At 35.5% G+C, this 20,307-nt stretch overlaps 1 protein-coding gene across 1 annotated transcript in view; it reads left to right on the forward strand.

Annotated features, from left to right (window-relative positions):
• The first annotated feature begins 1,598 nt into the window (after positions 1-1,598).
• Positions 1,599-20,307, forward strand: part of slgA (proline dehydrogenase slgA) — an 87,281-nt gene continuing 68,572 nt past the window's right edge. Inside the window, exon 1 of the mRNA XM_085950153.1 lies at positions 1,599-2,069. Coding sequence (XP_085806279.1) covers positions 1,752-2,069 — 318 coding nt within the window. The 5' untranslated portion in view covers positions 1,599-1,751. The remainder of the gene's footprint in view (positions 2,070-20,307) is intronic.

Here is a 20,307-nt window from a genome sequence, read left to right on the forward strand (position 1 = left end):
ATTATGTTAATAATTTTAGTTTGCAAATACATTTCAAAAGTACCGCGATACCCCAAATGCATGGACATGTAGACATATTTTATTATAATAGGTACTTTTCTGGGAAAATAATTTTTCATTTTTTAAAATCGATTTTTTGTTTTTGAAAATCTCCATTTGGATTTTTAATGAATGTGGATTAAAATTTATATCTACGTTTCACACGGGGCCGACCGAGTCAGTTGACAACACTAACATTTACACAATACATTGTATTCTTCTTTATTTTTCTTTCGACCATGTCCGATCCTAATAGGATCATATGGGCCTCCACAGAGTAGAGGTTTGTATTAACAGATTTTGTTTTTTACGAGAAATGGATGTCAGCCACGTCTTGCTCAACCTATTAGGTCCATACCCTGACAGACACAAATTGAAAAACAATATTTGTGTACTTGCCAGACCCAGGATTCGAACCTGGGACCCACGGCGTTATAGTCCAACGCTTAAGCCGCGCGGCCACCGTGGGTGTTTCGATCTGCGCCTGCGCAGTAGAACGCTAGTGGCGAACCTGCCGGCAAAAAAACGAACTATACTTATTTTGTGGTTGACCGATTTACACTACCTCTGAAATAGTACCATAAAATGACAGCATCGCGTCTCGCTCTCTTAAAGAATAAATTGGAGAGACAGTCAGCACTTTTACGTGTTAACAGTTATTGTCAAGATAGTTTAAAATACTCACGATTGCTGCCAGTAAATCGATGCACGTTTACAGGCGCTATAAGTGTGTATTTTATTGTAGGTATTATTATCAATAGAAAACATATTATTATGCATGTACCTATAAATTCCATGTGAAAATTTCACAAAGAAAACTTAATGTCATATTAGGTTTTACTGGATATCCCGCTCCTAAATCAAACCATTATGTCACTAATCTATTTTTATTATATTGTACGTTTTGCGAGTATAAGGTAGATAAAATTCCTGTGACCAATAATTATTCAGTAATATTATAAAATTAATAATAAAAGGAATCAACAGGAATCACTATATCCTTGCTGATTTTCTTCAATATAACATCTACATACCTATTGAGTTATTTATATTATTTCTATCTATTAAATATTTCCTATTACTTCACAATAGAAAAATTATGTATGACTGATCCTTTGTACCTTACATAACAAAATTACATTCCCTATAAAAGTTTACTTCTGACATTTAAACGATTCACCCAATCAAAACTGCTCTAATGGACACACCTTTGAATCGACCAATCAAAGTAATGTTCCAAAATTTTGATTTCCGATTTAAAATTTTCCAGATTTGTTTCCCGATAAAACGTCACAGCTGTCATCGACTTTTCCGAGGGCGCCTTATCTATAAACGAACGCCGATAATTGGAATACTACTATCGACCGGAAAATCGTTACAAATTAAACGGACGAGATAATAATACATAACATATATATTTTTGCTGAAATTGATACTTATATGGGATATATTATTGTAGTTACATACCTATCTTTAATTTATTATTTTAGGAGAAGTAGTTCGATTTTGCGGCGCTGGCTGCGCCGTCGGATTCGTGAATATTTTCGTGAATTTCCGGCAGTCGCGCTTCGTCGGTCTCGTGGTTCGTTTGTGTCGCGACAGCTCGCACCGGTCCGCGTCCGAGTTTCGCGAGCCGCAACTCGCACCCTGCCCGTCAAGCAGGGAATTTGAAACCTCGATAATAATTACCCCCCGTTTTATCGCAATCAAACATGGCGATCCTGCAGTCGCTGATCCGCCTCGGCCTCTCGAAGCAATCGCCGGCTAGATACAATCGTGTGCTCAACGATGCCAGATTGTGCAGTGCTATCCTGGCCCGCGCCGATCAGTGTTCCTTTAAATCGACTTCTTCGTCGGAGAAAAATGCCAGAGCCAGCTCTACGTCGGCGGTTCCCCCCAAGGATCCCTTGGATCTCAGCTTTGACAACCACGTAGCCGCCTTCAAGAGCAAGACCACCTCCGAGCTGATCCGCGCCTATTTCGTCTATCAGATGTGCTCGATCGAGTATCTCGTAGAAAATAACATGAAGGTAAGAGAAATTAGTTGCATAACGAGGCCGGTTATAGTTACGTCACATAACCAATCGATCATTTTGTAACGAATAGCCAGCGATCCTGTCAGGCAATTGAACTAGCAGGATTGCAAAATAAATGAATTGTCCAGAGGCGAAACGCCGCTCGCTCGCGGACGCCTCTGTTATTTTTAATTGAATTTACGAGTCGGCAGCGTGATTGACGGACGTTTCGGGATGCTATAGGGACTTGCAGCGGCCGCTAAATCGTGGCCCGTCAGTCATTATATCACAGAAAAGCGGTGGTGTAGCATGACCGTGTCCGCGAATTGTGTATAATTGGGTCGGCCATGATGGGCCGGTGCGCGCGCAGCCAAGTCTCAACCATCGATCTGGCTCCGGCCTCAAACAAAATTTGTAAAATGTCACGCTGAAGATGGTAACTTTCAAGCCGGCCGTGCAACCGGAGATATCTCTACACAATTCAATTCATTATCTGAAGAAAGAAACCCTAACAAAGTTACCCTCATATTCGTCTGCTTTTAGGTTATGTCATATTATCTAACCAAATAATATTATAACAGGACAGTCTACATGCCTATTATGACAAAAATGTACATTGATTCTACCTCTGTACCATTACAGTTATGTAATAAGCAGGAAAATCTTCACAGAATTCCACTACAAAGCAATTTGAATTATTTACTCGACCATTTAACATTGCATAATACACAAATTTTATGAATATTATATTCATTAAATTATCAATTAAAAGTTTACATGAACTAACTAATACTAATTACAAATAAATTATAAATAAACACAGTCAAAACTGTTAGTAGACACGTCTTACTATCCTAGAATATTTAATGCAACATAACATTTTTTGTTAATAATTACGTACTTTTACTAAGTGAACACTCTGCAATCTTGAGATATAATAATTCTTATTGGTTTCTGAGTATAATCTTATTGGAGTTAGGTACCTACCTACATTATTTTCATATAAATTTAGTGATCCTAAATGGGTACACACAATTATTAAAGAATGCCCTATGTGTAAGTAAAATCATAATAATTTATCAAATATTGAAAATTACCATAACATAAGTCAAGACAAAAAATAAGATTATTTTCTCAGTTAGGTATCTATACAAAATCATCGTTTTCTGCAGATGCATAATGCGGTCCAATTATTAGGTAGGTACTTATTTATTGTACATCATTATGTGCCGGTGGTACAGTATCATTAAACGTGTGGTCTTTTCTTAGATAACTAGAAAAAAATACGAGGTGGGAGTGACACTGTCGTTCTAGATGCGCTATTTAGCTAACTACTTAATTATATTTTTTATATGTATCACAAGCAAAGCAATATGGGGTAACGATATTCATAGCTAATAACGCGTCGATTGGAATACCAATGCGTGTGAAATGCATATACGTAACTAAGGGGTGTACGTGGGTGTTCTATTTATGCGATCGCGCAACAAAGACGCAGACTCTTTCGCATGTAGATTTACGTGCGTCAGAGAGAGAGAGAGAGCTTATGCGTTATAGACAGGCGCAGCGATAAATTCAAGGCAAATAATAATGTAATGAAAGATGTATCCAATCGTTGCCAACATCAGCTGCCGACTGGAATGTAAGAATGCGCAATATTTAATTACATCGACGATTTTTCGTCTACTAAATCAAACTAATCGCGGTTTCTTATCGTTGTATTGGGACAAGAATTAACTGGAATGGTTTCACGCACGTTTTCGCAGTTTTGTGAGACGGATGTGGAAACACCCCGACTTTGCGGAGCAATAACCTTTGGTCTGACATCATGAAAATAGTCCCGGCTAGAGTTGGGTATTTCCCGAGAAAATCTCAATCTCGAGATTCGGGATTTCCCGAAATGATAAAATTTTGAATTCTCGAGATTCGGGATTTCCAGAAAATATTTCTTGAGATATCGGGAAATTTAAAAAAAAACCTGTAAAAATCCTAAAAAAAGTGTAAAAACAGATAAATTCCAAAAAAATATTATTTATATAGGAAGAAGACAAACAAAATAGATATAGGAAAACAAAAATAACTCAAAACATTACTTATTAAAATAGAATTAAAAAAAAACACAGACTGTCAATCGCTGCGTCTGACAATCCCGTACCTATATGATTTTGAAACACAAAATTCCCTGATGTTGCAAAAATTGCGGTCATTTTGAGTCGACGTTGGCTTAATTGTGTTTTAATGCCCCAATCAGTCTCTGAACGTTTTGTGTTTTGTATCCACTTTTTTTCATATGGAAAATCGTTGTTAATTTGATAATAAAGAAATCCCGAATCCCGAGAAAAGATTCTCGAAATCCGGGATTTCCCGAAATGTTAAAAATTTCAATTCTCCAGATTCGGGATGGAAAATCTCGAAAATTTCTCGAGAATCCCCTTCGGGAAATTCCCGAAACCCAACTCTAGTCCCGGCAAATCGTAATAATGTAGGTATGTCGTTCATTACTTAATAATTTCTAGGTGAATAAATGAAACGAAACGGTTCATAGATAATTCAATTACTAGGTAGGTATATAAAAATGTTATTTCGAGTCATACAATAGTTATTTTTATTATTAAACTTGATATGTACCCGAACTACGTTTACTTGTGTATGTACACACTCGTAATGCGTACTATTTTTTCTTGTTGAAGATAAACAAACACGCTTCAAGTAGGTACTTCAGGAAAATTCAGAAAAAAAAAGGAGGAAAATTCCGATTTATTGGGTATTCCTTGGTAGAACGCGCTTCTTCAGATCCCTTGATTAAATGACTAAGGAAAATATATTATTATAAAATATTTATTATAAATGGAAAAAAAACAGCTACAGCATATTGATGCAATAATTTAAAATTACTTAGTTAATGTAGAAATAGCACAATGGTTATAATGTCGTAAAAATCTGTTTTTCTCACGGTTTTGTTAAAGCTTGGATAAAATACAGCCGAGCGTGATTTCCGTCTGGGAAATGTCTGGAGGGACGAAGGACGAACCCAAATTACGTGACTGGCGTGTCAAACATTGTGTGTACCTATACCTACCAGCTACATAGCTAATTTAACGCATTTCATATTATTATCATTCCAACAAGGCATCGGTCGTTAAAAGAAAATTGTCTTTGTAGGTACGATATTAGTATACATTCATTATATTTTGATTTACTTCCCATTTCCGTGATTATTTTATTCAGGGTGGATAAAAAGAGGAAACATATTATTAATATAAGTAAGTAACTCATTTAATATGATGTAAACAGTGGTATAGTTCTAAATAAAGTTAATACCGGTTCGCTGTTTTTTTAAATCATAATAACCCATCCCTCATGATATATTTTTATCCAACAATCCATATTTAAGTAAGTTATGGCTAATGAATCGGAGTTATGGGATGCAACGGATCAAATTTGCACTATTTGTCGGAATTAGACTGACTAATCGCTTCTTTCGCATTTTTACTCACAGTTTTCTTTATAAATGAATAAATTCGATTTTCTTCCTAACCTAAAAAAAACATCACAATAAGTAGATTCTATATTCGTGTCATTCAAAATTATCGTATGTATTTGACATGAAATTGATGAGAACTCTTTGAAGAAGTGCCGGAACGAGCTCCGGTCTGGAAAAACGTCCTGGGTCGCTCCATCCCCACCACACCACACCACATAAAGTGCTCAAATTGGTCTTATAATAATATAGTGATGAATCCGTTGAATCTCTCGAAAAATGTATTACGTATTCTTCTAGGATAGCGTAAAAATCGTGGAAGCCACTTCTCAATTTTCTGTCTACTGTATTCATAATAATTGATCCTATCGTATCTCCAACTCCAATAGTTTGCCAGCAGCTTTTTGGTATCTACCCTCACATTCCAACGGGTGTATGCCACCCTGGGCATCCATTAAGCATTTTCTTTTAGATTCGAGAGACATTCGTCTAAAGCGTCAATTACATTGAGCTTTTTTACGAGCTGATTATTGGCAAATTTATAATCTGCCTGTAAATTCGCCCAGTGTAATCATCGAACAAGCTAATAAGCAGGTTGTAAACACTCCACCGAGAAAAGTTGAAAGCCGGTCAACTTTATAAGCTACACGCCGGCTTGTGGGCGTATCGCGTCTGCGCAGTAGAGCGTGGTGGTGGAAAAACGAACTACTCATTTTGAAATTTACCTTTTTGACGTTTAATGGAAACATTATTATGGAGCGTAGCGACCTCCCGGCAAAAAAACGAACTACGTTCCGTCAAAATCGCTCGCTGGCTTGTGGCTTATCAGCGAATGGAAAATTTTGTGTGTAATCATGAAATCGCAGTAGCTGAACCGCCCGCTTTTAAATTTGCCAATAATCAGCTCATAAAAAAGCTCAATGTAATTGACGCTTTACACAGGTGATCCACTGTTCTCAGTCGGAGCATTTTTAGGTACACGGAGTCGTGGATCCTTGCTACCTCCTACCTATTATGCAGTCCATCATTGCAATGTACCTACCTTCTCACCAAACTTTTCCTTATAATGTATTTAACGTCTCTGTTATTATCAAACATTTGCTTCCAATAGCCTCATTTGTGGTGAAACAAAGCGGTGTCTACATAATTAAATGTTATGGATTTATAATGAATGCCACACAGCGATTGTTAATTATTTCATTCAATGTACAAGTGAGTAGGAGGGTCGTCCATACTTGACGTCACGTCCTAGGGGGAATGGCATCCGATAGAATGTGTTACGTCAGTGATGATGCGCGGGGGGTGGGGGTTGTAGAAACTGTGACGTCACAAAACCAACAAAATAATATAAACTGTCCAAGAGAAATTGTTATGTATTATCCGGCTACGCCCACGTACTTACCCAAAAGTTGCAACACTTGGTTACTGTACTTATTCAATTCTAATAAATTCATGTAGTAACACACTTTAATTGAATTTACATGAAATTGATGATTGTATATCAACATAGGGTTTATTTGCATTAAACCCTCGGATAAACTATGTGACAGACGAGATATGAGCCTAAATTGTCTCGTTTTTTTCTGAAAATAATGTGCAAAATGTGTTTCCAAAATTGATTAAAATATTTGGTATTTCTATTTTGAATGAACGTAAGTAGGTATATGGTGGTAATATTGTCATATTTTCTAGGATCTCCTTTACAATTTATTGAGATGTGAGCGTCTCGAAATTTTATCGATTAAAAATCCCGAGAAAGGTGAATCACAGCCAGTGGCGCGTTTAATGACGTAGACGTCCAGGGGCCCGATTTCCTAACTATCGTCTCGTGTGACACCAGACGACATGACGTAATTGTGACTTCTGCCAATACATGCCGCCCGCTCGAGCGTGTATTGGCTGACGTCACAATTACGTCATGTCGTCTGGTGCTACACGAGACGATAGTTAGGAAATCGGGCTGCAGCGTGCTAACTGTGGTATCCAACCGTGGTATAATACTGGTTCTAACAATGATTAATTATACGGAATTTGGGTTGCCCATATCGACCACTAAAACACCGTTTTGCGCTTACAATACCTACTTGATTTTTTATTCTCGTTGTATTGGTATTAATCAACCTGCGATCGACGGTAGACAAACTTGATTAGGATTGTAGATATTAATTTAATTCAGTTTCCCTGGTAACACGTTGTGATCCCCCTGCACAACGTGTTTGCATACGTTAATATTAATTGGTCGCCGCAATGAATGTCAAATTATTTTTAGTACTTTTTTTATTTTTTTATTTTTGCCGTGTTAACGGATCTCCAATGGCGAGTGGAATCTCGTTCTGAGTGACAGCTGTTCCTCTTCGTAATGATAATAATATGATTTATCTTCGCCAAAGTTGCATAACTTTGGAGAAGATGTTGCCAGATTATTATTTTACTATTTTAGGGCATCTTACAGTTATGGCTCTTAAAAAGTCTCTCTGTTACATTATTATTTATATCTTGGCATTACTGCCAAAAGTTTGTAAGTCTCAAAAACATATTTTCCATTATGAATAAATTCAACTTTTACAAAATTGAAACATTGAAAAGTATCATGTATTACATTAAAACACTTGTAAGTATATTTACAAACTTTTGGCATAATGATTTTTGAATAAGAATGCTGTAATATTTTGACACCAAGTTTCATACACTTTATTTGTTTTACAAACCCTTTGCTGTATCTAAAGATATTGGTAATTATGTCGACTTACAAACTTTTCCCTGACCATATATTCGAAAATCAGCAGTTCCAAGCTTTCGTTAACAATCTTGACTAGGTATCTGAAAAAGTACCTTCACGTGGTCGAATCAGATGCAGAATGCACATAATTGATCATAAACTCAAAATACATCGACTTACCAACTTTTGGCAGTAATCCCACGATTTACTTCGGTCCAGATGCTTAGTTCAATGATTCCTAGCAGGGTTCCACGGAACCGTGAGGTGTGTCAGGGTTTTCCCCGAGATGCCTACATTTACCTACTCGACATTATAAGCCAACGCGGTAATTGCTTGTCTATCGTGATATTAGATGCAATAAATTCAAAATTAAAAATATACAATACTTTTAATCACATTAAGACGATACTGATGCAAAGAGTAAAGAAAAGACCTCATCTATTACGATGTGTTTGTCGTTGTTATTAGATATTCTAATATCATATTATTTTTCTAAGTATGTGTTAGACGTCTAACCAGATACGATACTCAGTGATCAAAGATACGATAGAATCATTTTGGTTTTGATTGAAAAAAAAAATGAAAACTTTTTACTAGGCCTGCAACACTGGAAGTCCTCAATTCTGGAGTTGATTAACTGAGCACCTATTCAAGACAAGTGTGGATGGAATACATTATTATAAAACTCACGTGGTTGACTACCGATATTCAATATGAATCGCTGTCGCACATCATTATGTACACAGTAAAATGTAAATCATATGGAGGCGGTTTGTCAAAGACAAAAGAGACATACTATGTATATTATACACTGTAGCGAAAACACTATGTGTGAGATTATTGCACAAAATCAGACCATTAACACTGTAATTAATTTAATTTGTTACTTACTAGGAATTTTTAATATTGCCATTACGTTCTCATCTCTCTCATGTGTACCTTAACTTAGTCATGTAAATTCAGTCAAAGCACATTTTACTGCATGGCATGACATTAATCTTGGGTAACTGCTCCTTAAACATTTCCAGTCATAAAAAAAGTATGCTTTACTTACTCCAAACGTATGGTTCTATATGCACGATTAAGACCGGCTGTAATTTAGTGGGGCCATTGATATTGAATATTTCAAACAGTTATTGTTGCATAGAGTAATTTATAAACACATTTATTTAGTCTTTGAAGACGATTAAATTTACTCTATTGAGATCCTCAATTTATTAGAATATTTTTTGAAGATTATGGAATATAATTACAAGATAAAAAGAACTTTTTAAATACAACTTTTTAAAATTTTCTGTTGAATCATATAAACTTGACTTGAATAGCTTAAACGATCAAAAAAAATTGTATTTGATAGAAATAATACGTAAATGTCATTTTGACATGTCATATTGATTTCCATAGTAACGCAAGTATATATTAATAATTTAGTTGCTAGGACCCCTTGCTTTTGCTAGTTGCTATCAACCAATAATGGTGTCGGAATAACTTTTCATACAAAACAGAAATAACTGAAAATGAATTCAATTCTACTTAAAGATGGCTAAAAGTATTTAAAAAATGCATTGGCATTGTGTTCTGATGTATTCTAAAAGTTTCAAATGTCTAGCTAGTCGGGAAGTTAGTTAAAAATCGATTGCAAGATTTGTACCGGACAAATAAGAATACGAGCTAAGAAAAACGTTGTAAAAAATTGCGAAATCTCGCCTCTTAATAAAAATCTTGTATTATGTCCAACTTCCCACATTTCAACAGCTGTTGCTAATTATTATAATATATACGCAATGTCAATGTCTTTGCGTGCTAAAATATCTTAGTGGGGTGTCAATTATTGGCAAAACTGTGATTTTCCACAGTTGTGATTATTAAATTCTTTCGAATTTTAATATTGGTTTCCATTGTAAGCAGTGGCGGTTTAAAACAATATTATGAGGTCCAGATCCGTGGTCCGATGTTAGAAATGGCTAATAAGTCGACATCGTAAACGCAGCCGAAAATTTGCTAACGTATTGACTTGGATCAGTAGCGTTGCAGCAAGGCGCCTGACAACACAGCCATGCTTTCTCTTTGTTGATCTGATACTCAATTAAATTAGATTAATATTATCTATTTTTTTAAATTGTGAATCGCATCGTTGCCAGGGACGTCCCCAGGCAAAGCGCCGCTCTCAAGCAGACTTACAATGCCGCCTCCTTTCATTTTTAGTTTCTATTTATTTAAAAATTCGTTCGGTAGCTAAGTATGTGTACATCTTACTTATTTTATTATTTAGTTTATGTTATCTTAAGCAGACAAATACTCAAAATATATTTTAATGACATACACACAATCTACCTACTGAGAATTAAAGCATTTCTACGAAACCAACTCTCAAACAGTGGTGGTTTTTAAGTACGTTGAGGTCTGTAGCGCTGACAGGTTTGGAGGCACCCTTGTTAAAAAATCATGTGTGATAAACCGCTATTACACTATATTACAGTGGGTAAAACAGTACAACATAACTATTTTGTTATGTTTCGACTATTTTTTTATACTAATCTGTCGATACTTCTATTGAAGCTACCTCATCGTCTGCTTTATAGAAAACCGCCACTGCTTTCAAAAGTTGTAATATTCGTAGTCGTTCGCCTCCCTTTATAATGTGCCGACCCTATCCAACGAATGACCTGCCCACCCCCACGGATTTCACTGGCTGTGGTAAACTGGTAAATACACTCATATTTTGGTGCAGTCTTATATCTAAGGATGCTGACCAAATTGCAGTATGACACCAGTCCAGAAAACCAGAGAACAAAATTCAAATTTTTCTTCACTTTCACCGCAATCTTATTTATATTCAACGCCCCCATATCGCCTCCGATGCTACTACCACCCCCTGGATTGCTCCAGTGCCCTTCACTTTGGGAAACACTGATTGAAACAATGTTTTTTTATTGCTATGTTAATGGGTGACAATTCAGAACTTCCTACATAATATTTCATTGGTCCATTGGACGCGTTGGCAACCAATGTAGAATACCTATATACATTTTATTATTACACTGTACCACCACTATTTTTGGCCTAATGCCACGTCTAGCTCGTAACAATGCTCGGGACGGCTGCTCGCTCTACAGTTCGCTAAACGAAAAAAAAAACAAAGAAAAAATTCCGACTGTATGAAGCGAGATTTTCGTTGATTTTTTTTTAACCCGATCTTTTCCATTAGGAAGACGAGTCTCGATCGATGCCAACTTGTTTGCGAGCGGCAATATATTATTGCGACGGTAATCACAGGGTGCGGTGTATTTCGTCCAGACTTTATTTTTAATTATAATATCCGTTTATAAAAAAGCATTAAATCAATCTCTCTTATTTTTCTCGGCGCTACATCCCAGGGCTGCATTTGGCAATCTTCCCCTCACCAGCGACGTCCCTAGGCAGAGTGCCGCCCTTAGACAGACTTTCATTTTTAGCCTCAAATTTTATATTGCTATATTATATTGCATAACATTGTTGGATGCATGCCTACCTATGTTATGTTATCATCTTAAACTAAATAAGCAATAATTCAACAAAACTCTTTAAAAAAAAAATACGTGCACACACAGTATACTGAGGATTGGAGAATTTCCACGAAACCTACTCGCAAACAGTGGTGCGTGGAGGTATGAGGCACCCTTATGGTGTTTTTAAACTAGGACGTCGGTACTTCGCATCGTTCGCTTCGTGGGAAACCGCCACTGCTTCCAAAAGTTGTAATGATCTTGACGGTTCCTTCATTTGCCGCCTCTAAGCAACGCATGACTTGCCTACCCTCACGGGACGTTACTGCCTCGCAGTGACTCATGTCTTCATGTCCAACTTGAAGTTGAACGTAGTAATGCAGAATGTAGCCAGTCCACAATAATGTCAAGCTGAGATAATGGCACTTTAACAACAACATGATAGTAAAAATGTATGTATAATTTTAAATAGTAAGTATTTTATTTCAAGAATAATTTGTTTGCGGCTTGGCTATTTTCAGCAGAACGTAGAGAAACTTTCTCTCATCTGATCTATATAATATCTCATTTTTTTATTTTTTGTGGACTGGCTAATTTCTGCATAACTATGTCCAGTTTTCGTTTCAACTTTACAGTATATCGGAATTTTTCCAGCATTAAGTGACCGAAATGGCATTTAAATTCTTTGTATATTATGACGACTGGCTTTCGCATATCTATCTTATTAATATTATGTTCTGTAATCGCAGCCAAATTGGGTGTTTTGTAGGTGAAAGGCTTGCATAGTATAACGTTGCATAATCCTATAATGCCGATGGGTTAAAATATGATGGAAATTAATTTAAAACTCAGTTTACACACCCTGTTATGACGCTTCTTACATCACGACGATAATAATATGACGTTCAATGTGCATGCACCACCGGCAGATAACATTTATTATTTCTGTATAAAAATTAGTGTGGGCATGTGTATTGATTTTTTTTATAGCGTGACAAATAACATTTTTATACAACTTTTTTCTGACATTCGCATTTAGGCGCACTTGCGAGAGTAGGTGTATTTAATCTAGGCTAAAAAATAATAATAATATTTGCCTGTACCAAACGGTTGTACCAAACCAGCGTGACACCGAGCCGGCACTTGTCAAATATTTTGATTCTTTGCCCGGTGATTATTTTTTCAATGTTATTTTTAAACATCTTTATTTGAGTAAAATCTTATGTAGGAAAGGAACTTGATAACAAAAATCAGTCACGTAGTAGTGTAAACAGAGAACACGAAAATAATGGGAAGTGTGTTACCTTCTGGGTGTGGTAGTAACAAGGTTTGAGTCATAACAATACAATATACATTAAGGCTATACCTCAGTTGAGGCATGGTTTAAAACTCTAAAAAGATCGTGGCTAGGCGATGCGCGGATTGCGGGTCGCGGGTGCAAATGACACATGCCGAACGAAATATAATTTGTCATATAAATCCAACATGCGTCCATTTAGTGTTCTGTTTATTGTTCTATTAGTAACAATAGTAATATATTCATTGACATGTTTTCTTTTTCAAGTAAATGGGTAACGTTTTTAGTCATCTTTACACGATTTAAGAATTAATACCCCCGTCGCCATCACGAAACAAATTGACGTGTTCCCAGCTCGACGTTCGCTCTCCGATTGCCAGCAAGTCCAAAATTTCGTCGCGCCTATAGTTGAAAATTATTTGCCGTTTCACTGAAGTATCGCCTTACGTAAACAAAAGATGCATTCAATATTTGTAAAATTGTAGGGCACTCGGCCCCCTTTGTGTTTCTTGCTATTAATTGTTTATGACTAAATATATGATTATGAAATTATGAATTAAATAAATTAAGCCTGCTCATAAAGAGCACGGGCCACATTTTAAACACCGCCTACAACCCACAACACTTAATCATTTTCATATTGCTAAAAAAATACAGCTCAAAGAACTGGACACAGTTTCGTCACAATTAATAATCAGTAGGTACCTATCAGTCAGTATCTATTCTAAGCTATAATTTTATACTTCTATAATATGGTATGCCAAATTTAATGTCTGCCAATATATAATTTTATATTTTTTTGCACATGTGCAATCTGCATAATGTAAATTCTAATTTATTTATAATTACGATAGTGACGTGTGCTGGTATTTCGGTCTAGTATGTAAATTTTTACTGCATTTTAAAATTATTATTACGTACCATCGAATCACGTCATAAAAATTAATGCAAATTAGCATACTTATCTAGCAAATATAATATTAACAGCTGTTGAATAAAATGGCACTTTTGTATCGTAGACAGCTGAATTTTGTCTTTTTCTACCGTTTTAATTGAAAATTTTATCGTAAGTATTTTATTTTAATTAGGAGATTCTGTATGAGTCATGAAGAAGCAAAATCGGTGGTATACCTACACCAACTCAAATTCGATACAAAATTACCTAGCGTAAGAAATATTTTAAATAGGTACTTACTTATGTAAAATATTGTAAAAACAATAATATCAAATCTGGTAAGAAACCTTTCTGAATGGCGGCCAAGCTTTACTTAGGGATGGGCACATCAGTGGCGAGGGGTGGAGGTAGCCTGTTAAAATCCGCGCATAAATATTGCATACTAAACTTTGTCAGTCATACGTATTTGTTTTCATTGAAATGAGACTACAATTTATTTACACATGGTGTTGGTTAGTTTTTAAAATTCAATTAAACCCTACGAAAACCAAGCCATAATAGATAATAGTCAAAAAATAATCGTCCATCTATAAAATATCTAAAATAATGCAATTAATCATACATAACTTTGGATATTTTATAGATAGATTAATATTTTTTATCTATTATAGTTTGGTTTAGATAGGGCTTAATGAATTACAAAAAATGAACCAATAATATGACGTGTAATATGTATTCTTAATCCAACGAAAACAAAATAAATGCACATTTTTGTTGTATCGCCTAAAATATACCAAAAATATTATGATTTGGTTTAGGCAGGGTTTAATTGATTTTAAAGCACTATCTGTAAATTGCAGTCTTAGTTCAATATAAACAAATACGTCTGGTTAATAAAGTTTAACGTGCACTGTTTATGGCGTATCTTAACAGCCTACTTCCACCCTTCGCCACGGGGGCATATAGACATGTTTCATAGACATGAGTATAAATAAAGAGAATTTTCCAACATGATGTCTTTCTTCATCAACATGAAAAAAAAGGATGACTCGGGTGACCACACAAAAGTATGAGACGACCATTTTTTATTTATTTTTTCTATTGGAGGTCTAACTTCTTTATTCATTTTAGAGTGATAACACCATATTTAGTTACCTATAATTGTTGATTCTATTGCAATAACCCGCGATGTTATTTTTTATCTCTATAAAATACAGAAATTAAAACACCAATTTTCATAAGCTTGCTATTGGTAATTATCGTATTGTGCCAATGAAAAACAAATATGGATGCAAAAAATCTCGTGATTTATGGACAGATCGTAAAATAATTTGTTGGTTGATTTGAGTACCTAATGTATAAACAAAATCGGCAACGTCCACCATCTGCAATTCACTACATACATTAGATCAGACAGCCGAACTGAAATTTTAAATAAAAGGTTTGAGTGCATAATGTTATGAGACGTATGAATATTCCCATGATATTTAAAAAACAATAACTCTTATCAAACCAAATCTCTTCGGATATCGATATATTCCACTTAAGTGAGATGAGTTCAGGTGAACGTTGTTTTATAAATTCCTAAAAGTGCATCTTCTTAAATCTTAACCCATTCGTCGCACCTACTTAATAATTTATGTATTTATTCCTTATACATATTCTCTATGAAATAGAGTAATAATACTGCTTCTAATTCTTTATTAATACTAATTTAACACTATTTCTTTGGTTTTTCATGCTGTGAACGTCTTGAATGTGTAATTTGTAATGTTATGCACTATATGTAAATGAATAAATTTAAATTTGAAAGTAAGTTGATCTACGTTAAATTATATTTTAGCATGTTTAGAGGCTACAATGAAATCGGTACGATTCATAAATTATTCAGACTTAGCTCGCAAATATGGTCAAAATTCTTCATTCTCTACCTTCACACGGCACACGGGCCCTTAATACTGACAGTTTTATTGAGTATCGGGAATGTCTATTTCTGGAAACTAATTGGTGGTGCATTTTTAATGCCATACATTTTTAATACTTAAACCGATCTTTTAACCGAAGTTACTTATAATTATGTATTTAGTTATTAATGTCTTCTTTTGTTTCTAATTCTATTGTATGTAGTATATTAATTTGATACATTTACGTAGGTGGGTCACTATCGTAACCATCACAATACTGCATTATCAAGGCATATAATTCGATAATATTGTGTTTGGGATTAATTTGTTCTTTTTTTTAAATTCATATTTCGCGCTAATTTGCATCGCTTGAACAAATAGTTCAAAAGAGTACTTACTGACGGATAGTCATCGGCCGAGTCAGAGATTTAAACATCGCAGAGGGTTGACTAACTGACGTCTACGCCGTGCCGCTCAAATTTGGGGCATGATACCTCTATGTGTACAATATCTCTATCTTGTAATGTAATTAAATATCCTATGTTGTATTCACCGTAAGCACGTGGCTTAATAGCGAGATTTAGTTATTTCTTCCTATATGTATATATTGTGTTCTAAATTAATTGCAAGGTTCTCTTGAGGTGTGTATAAACTACGAAGACTGCACCTCACTAAAAAAAAAAAATCCTATATCTGTCCCAAACAGAGTCTATGGGTCCGGAGTGTTGCCCCCTTGATTATGATGTAATATTTATTTTCGGTCATTTTACCATGTCTGAGGATCGTGGTGACCACCTTAAAATGTAGTCATCTTCTCAGCGACCAAGACTTTCCACTCCTCACTGTCCTGTGCATCTATTATGGCAGAGTGAAGACCTCTTACACTCCAGCGCGCTGACATTCTTCCTCTGCTTCGCCTTTCCTGAATGCTACCCAAAATCACTGGTCTTTCCAGGTTATCTGGTCCGCGACGAATAAAAGTCAAAAAGCTGCAGAAGCGTCTGCAATATGTCTGGGATGGAATGGTACTTAGGCATTGTCTGTAAAAAGAAAAGATAGAATCTATAATTATTTAAACCAGAGGGTTGGAGCGGAGCCTTCTTTGCTGTTGCTCCGCTCCGGGACCTAATACTATCTCCTCTCCAGGGTCTGCTTCGCTCCGGGTAATTTTTTAAGTAGGTATTATATGTAAGACAGATAATAGATACATAGATACATATTAAAATTTAAAAAAAATAAGTAGTTTTGAAATAAGGTTTATTATTCGTCCTTTTCATTATTAATTATATTAAACAAACGACAGCAAATCGTCATTCATTATATGCGTGAAGTTATTTATCACTCGGCTGTGTTGCCGTACATATTTCAAATAATTCCAGTGTTGCAAAGTGTCAAATATAATATTTTCATTGCATTTTAGGACGAAACTTTAATAATAAAAACATCCGGAGCAGTGGAGCACTACAAATTTTCGGTGCTCCAGCTCCGCTCCTGTTCTGGGTAAAACCCCATTGCTCCACTGCTCCGTGATCCGCTCTAACGCTCTGATTAATTTAAACTGAAATGTACGTCCTACTTATATAATTTAATTTTTTTGGTTAATAATGATTATGATGTGATTTTAACAACTGTAGGATCGCCGATTTCATTGTAAAAAAGGCATACTTAATATTATTATTCTTAGATTCCTTTATAGCATTGTAAGTAGGTACATAATAATATGTAGTTTCAAATTCGCTTTTTTATTGCGTTTTAAACCAGCGGTGTTTTATATCGTGACCCCGATTGCATTTTTTTATTATTATCGTCTGCGTCAGTGATTCCCAACGAGGTTCCGCGAGGCTTTCAAAGAAAAGTACAAATGGTTGTAATTGAATGAAAAACATCAATATATTAATTATATTGTTATAGGTATACGATTCGCAATTCTGTTTTATGTTGGTGCTTGCACAATGTTAGTTTTTTTACCAGTAAGGCGTAAAACCCACTTAACGCAGCAATTGGGGCTCTCGCGCAAAATTTCACAAGTGGCGCGTAAATCATCGAAAATACAACGTAATCAAATACGCAAACTAGATTTGACGACACATTATGCCCGCCTGCCCCATGCGTCATCGTTTTTTGGCTTCTCGGCGATACGAATGAACGAAAATACAACGTAGTCCATTCATTGAACACGGCGAGCAAAATGACGCTCTGGAAGCGTCGTCGATCGACGGGCGAGAAGCCATTATTTAATAACAGAGAACTCATTGTTTAATTTTATTGCGTGTCCGATATTTCGCTGGTAGAATAATGTCATCGTGAATATTAATTACAAGCCCCGAAATAATGTAATATTTTTATTGCTTTGTTATGAGAGACGCTGATAATAATAATTATTTTGTGCTTCTTGGGCCCTTTATTACATAGGTGAAGGGTAATGCGCGGGTGGGAGGGGGCCTACTCAGTAGTGAGCGTATCAAGCGCTTTTTTGGTGGGCTTTATGCCTAAGCCAGCTGGCAAGTGATTGTTTTGTACGTACAACGGGCGCGTCAGCTAGATCGTAGCGGGGAACAGTGGCGGTTTTTCATGAAGCAGTGATGTGTTAGTTAGTCACTTCCTCAGAGAGTATCACAATACCAATGAATCAAATCATAAAATCATCCTGTCCACATTGCTGGAATATTTTAACATTCAATTGAAGTTTATCGAATAGACTATGTATTTTCGCAATGGTGCCTCCAAACTTGTCAGCTCGTAAAACTAGTACATACCTAACACCGCCATTGGTCGGGGTACCTATCTATCTCTATAATACTGATCTATCTCTTTTTTATGTAATACTCACTGTTTTATATTTCTTTGTTTCTAAATGTCATGTTCTGAACGTCTTAAACTTATAATTTGTAATGTCCACAATATGTTAAAAATAAATAAATTGAAATTGAAATGAAATTGAAACAGTGATAACATAATATTATGCTCGAGTGAAGGCGTCATTTGACGCTGTCGCTTGTTAATTCATTTGTTCAGACGGCGTCTTTCCTGCACACGAATTTACGAGTTATCCTAAGTGATAATTCATTCTTCATTATTGATAAAAAAAAATATTTAACATAGCCCGTTAAATACCTCGACATGTTATTCCACATATTTACGCGTACCAAACCGTGAGAATATTTTAATTATTGTCGAATCTGACATATTGTGTCAAGTAAGGCGTTTCCCAAAATATTTCAAGGTTTCCGCCCAAATAAAAGTTTGAAAATCCCTGGGTTTCTTACGTTCGCGCTAAAAATGTGCCGATGTATGTTTGGAAACCACGTGGTCGTTCTCATTTCCGTTTACTTAGCATTCTCTCGTAGACTGCCTTGTTGAAAAGTGTAAAATAACAGTGCTCTACAAAATTATTATTATTAATTGCATTTATTTCAGAGCATTGAAAGTGAAATTAACAGGTTTACCCAACGATTCTAATTGTCTAGTCATAGGTATTTATAAATTTATTCGTCGAATCCAAAGAATAAATATGTTGGCTACGTACGCTTCTGTATTCATTAATCTCACAATCTAACTAATGTATTGTCGACAACATTAACACGTAAATTTAGAGATGCCAATCGTACTATAATAAAATTATAGTATTTGTACCCACTATAATGTTGTTCATCGTACTATGTACGGTATAGTATTACTACTACTACTACAATTTCGAGTTTAATACAATATACTATAATTTAGAATATTAGAGTTTTGACGCCTTGATTAATGCAAGGAAATATTATTAACGACAATTATATGGAAATCTATTTATTTGTGCGTATTTAAATTAGGCACAGCACGAGAAAATAATACAATATGAATAGACCCCTCCAAACCAACCGCACTGCACCACACACGTTCTTAATCGTGCGTATCACGAGACCCTATGTATGGATGTGAGGCATCGGCAGTTTTTACGCCTGGGAACGTCTCAGGAGCAGATACATATGGCTGAAATCGCCACGCACTCAAGTGTGGTTTGACTAATTTTACAGAGACTTTCTAATGAAAAAGTATCCGTGGGAGAGAGAAGTACGGTGAACTGACAAAAAGAACGTCGAACGTCTTCTAGTTGATTCTATTCTGCCACGAAAAATACCGTGTCATTTACGTAATTTCTATGGAATTTATGATTATTTCGATTGTAATACAATTCACTAGTTTAAAGTGTCTTAAAACCAATGTTGACTGCTTGTGCTATAATAAAATTCACGTTCCTTTACCAAACTGCAAACTTCTCGGTAATAACTTGCAAATAAAGAAGACCATATTTGTATCTTTTGAGCAATCAAACGAAACTTTTTACTGTGGAATCAGATATGCGATCTTTTTTGAAGTTTTTCATGGCAACTTACTGAAAATTTTATTTCCACAAATGCATGATAAAAGCTTTTGGGATCTTCGACATGTATGTGTATTACTTACATACACCGCTTTTATTGCAATGC

Source organism: Rhyacophila brunnea, unplaced genomic scaffold, assembly GCF_057557595.1.
Source record: "Rhyacophila brunnea isolate RB1 unplaced genomic scaffold, BYU_Rbru_1.0 scaffold_23, whole genome shotgun sequence".
Taxonomy (NCBI): domain Eukaryota; kingdom Metazoa; phylum Arthropoda; class Insecta; order Trichoptera; family Rhyacophilidae; genus Rhyacophila; species Rhyacophila brunnea.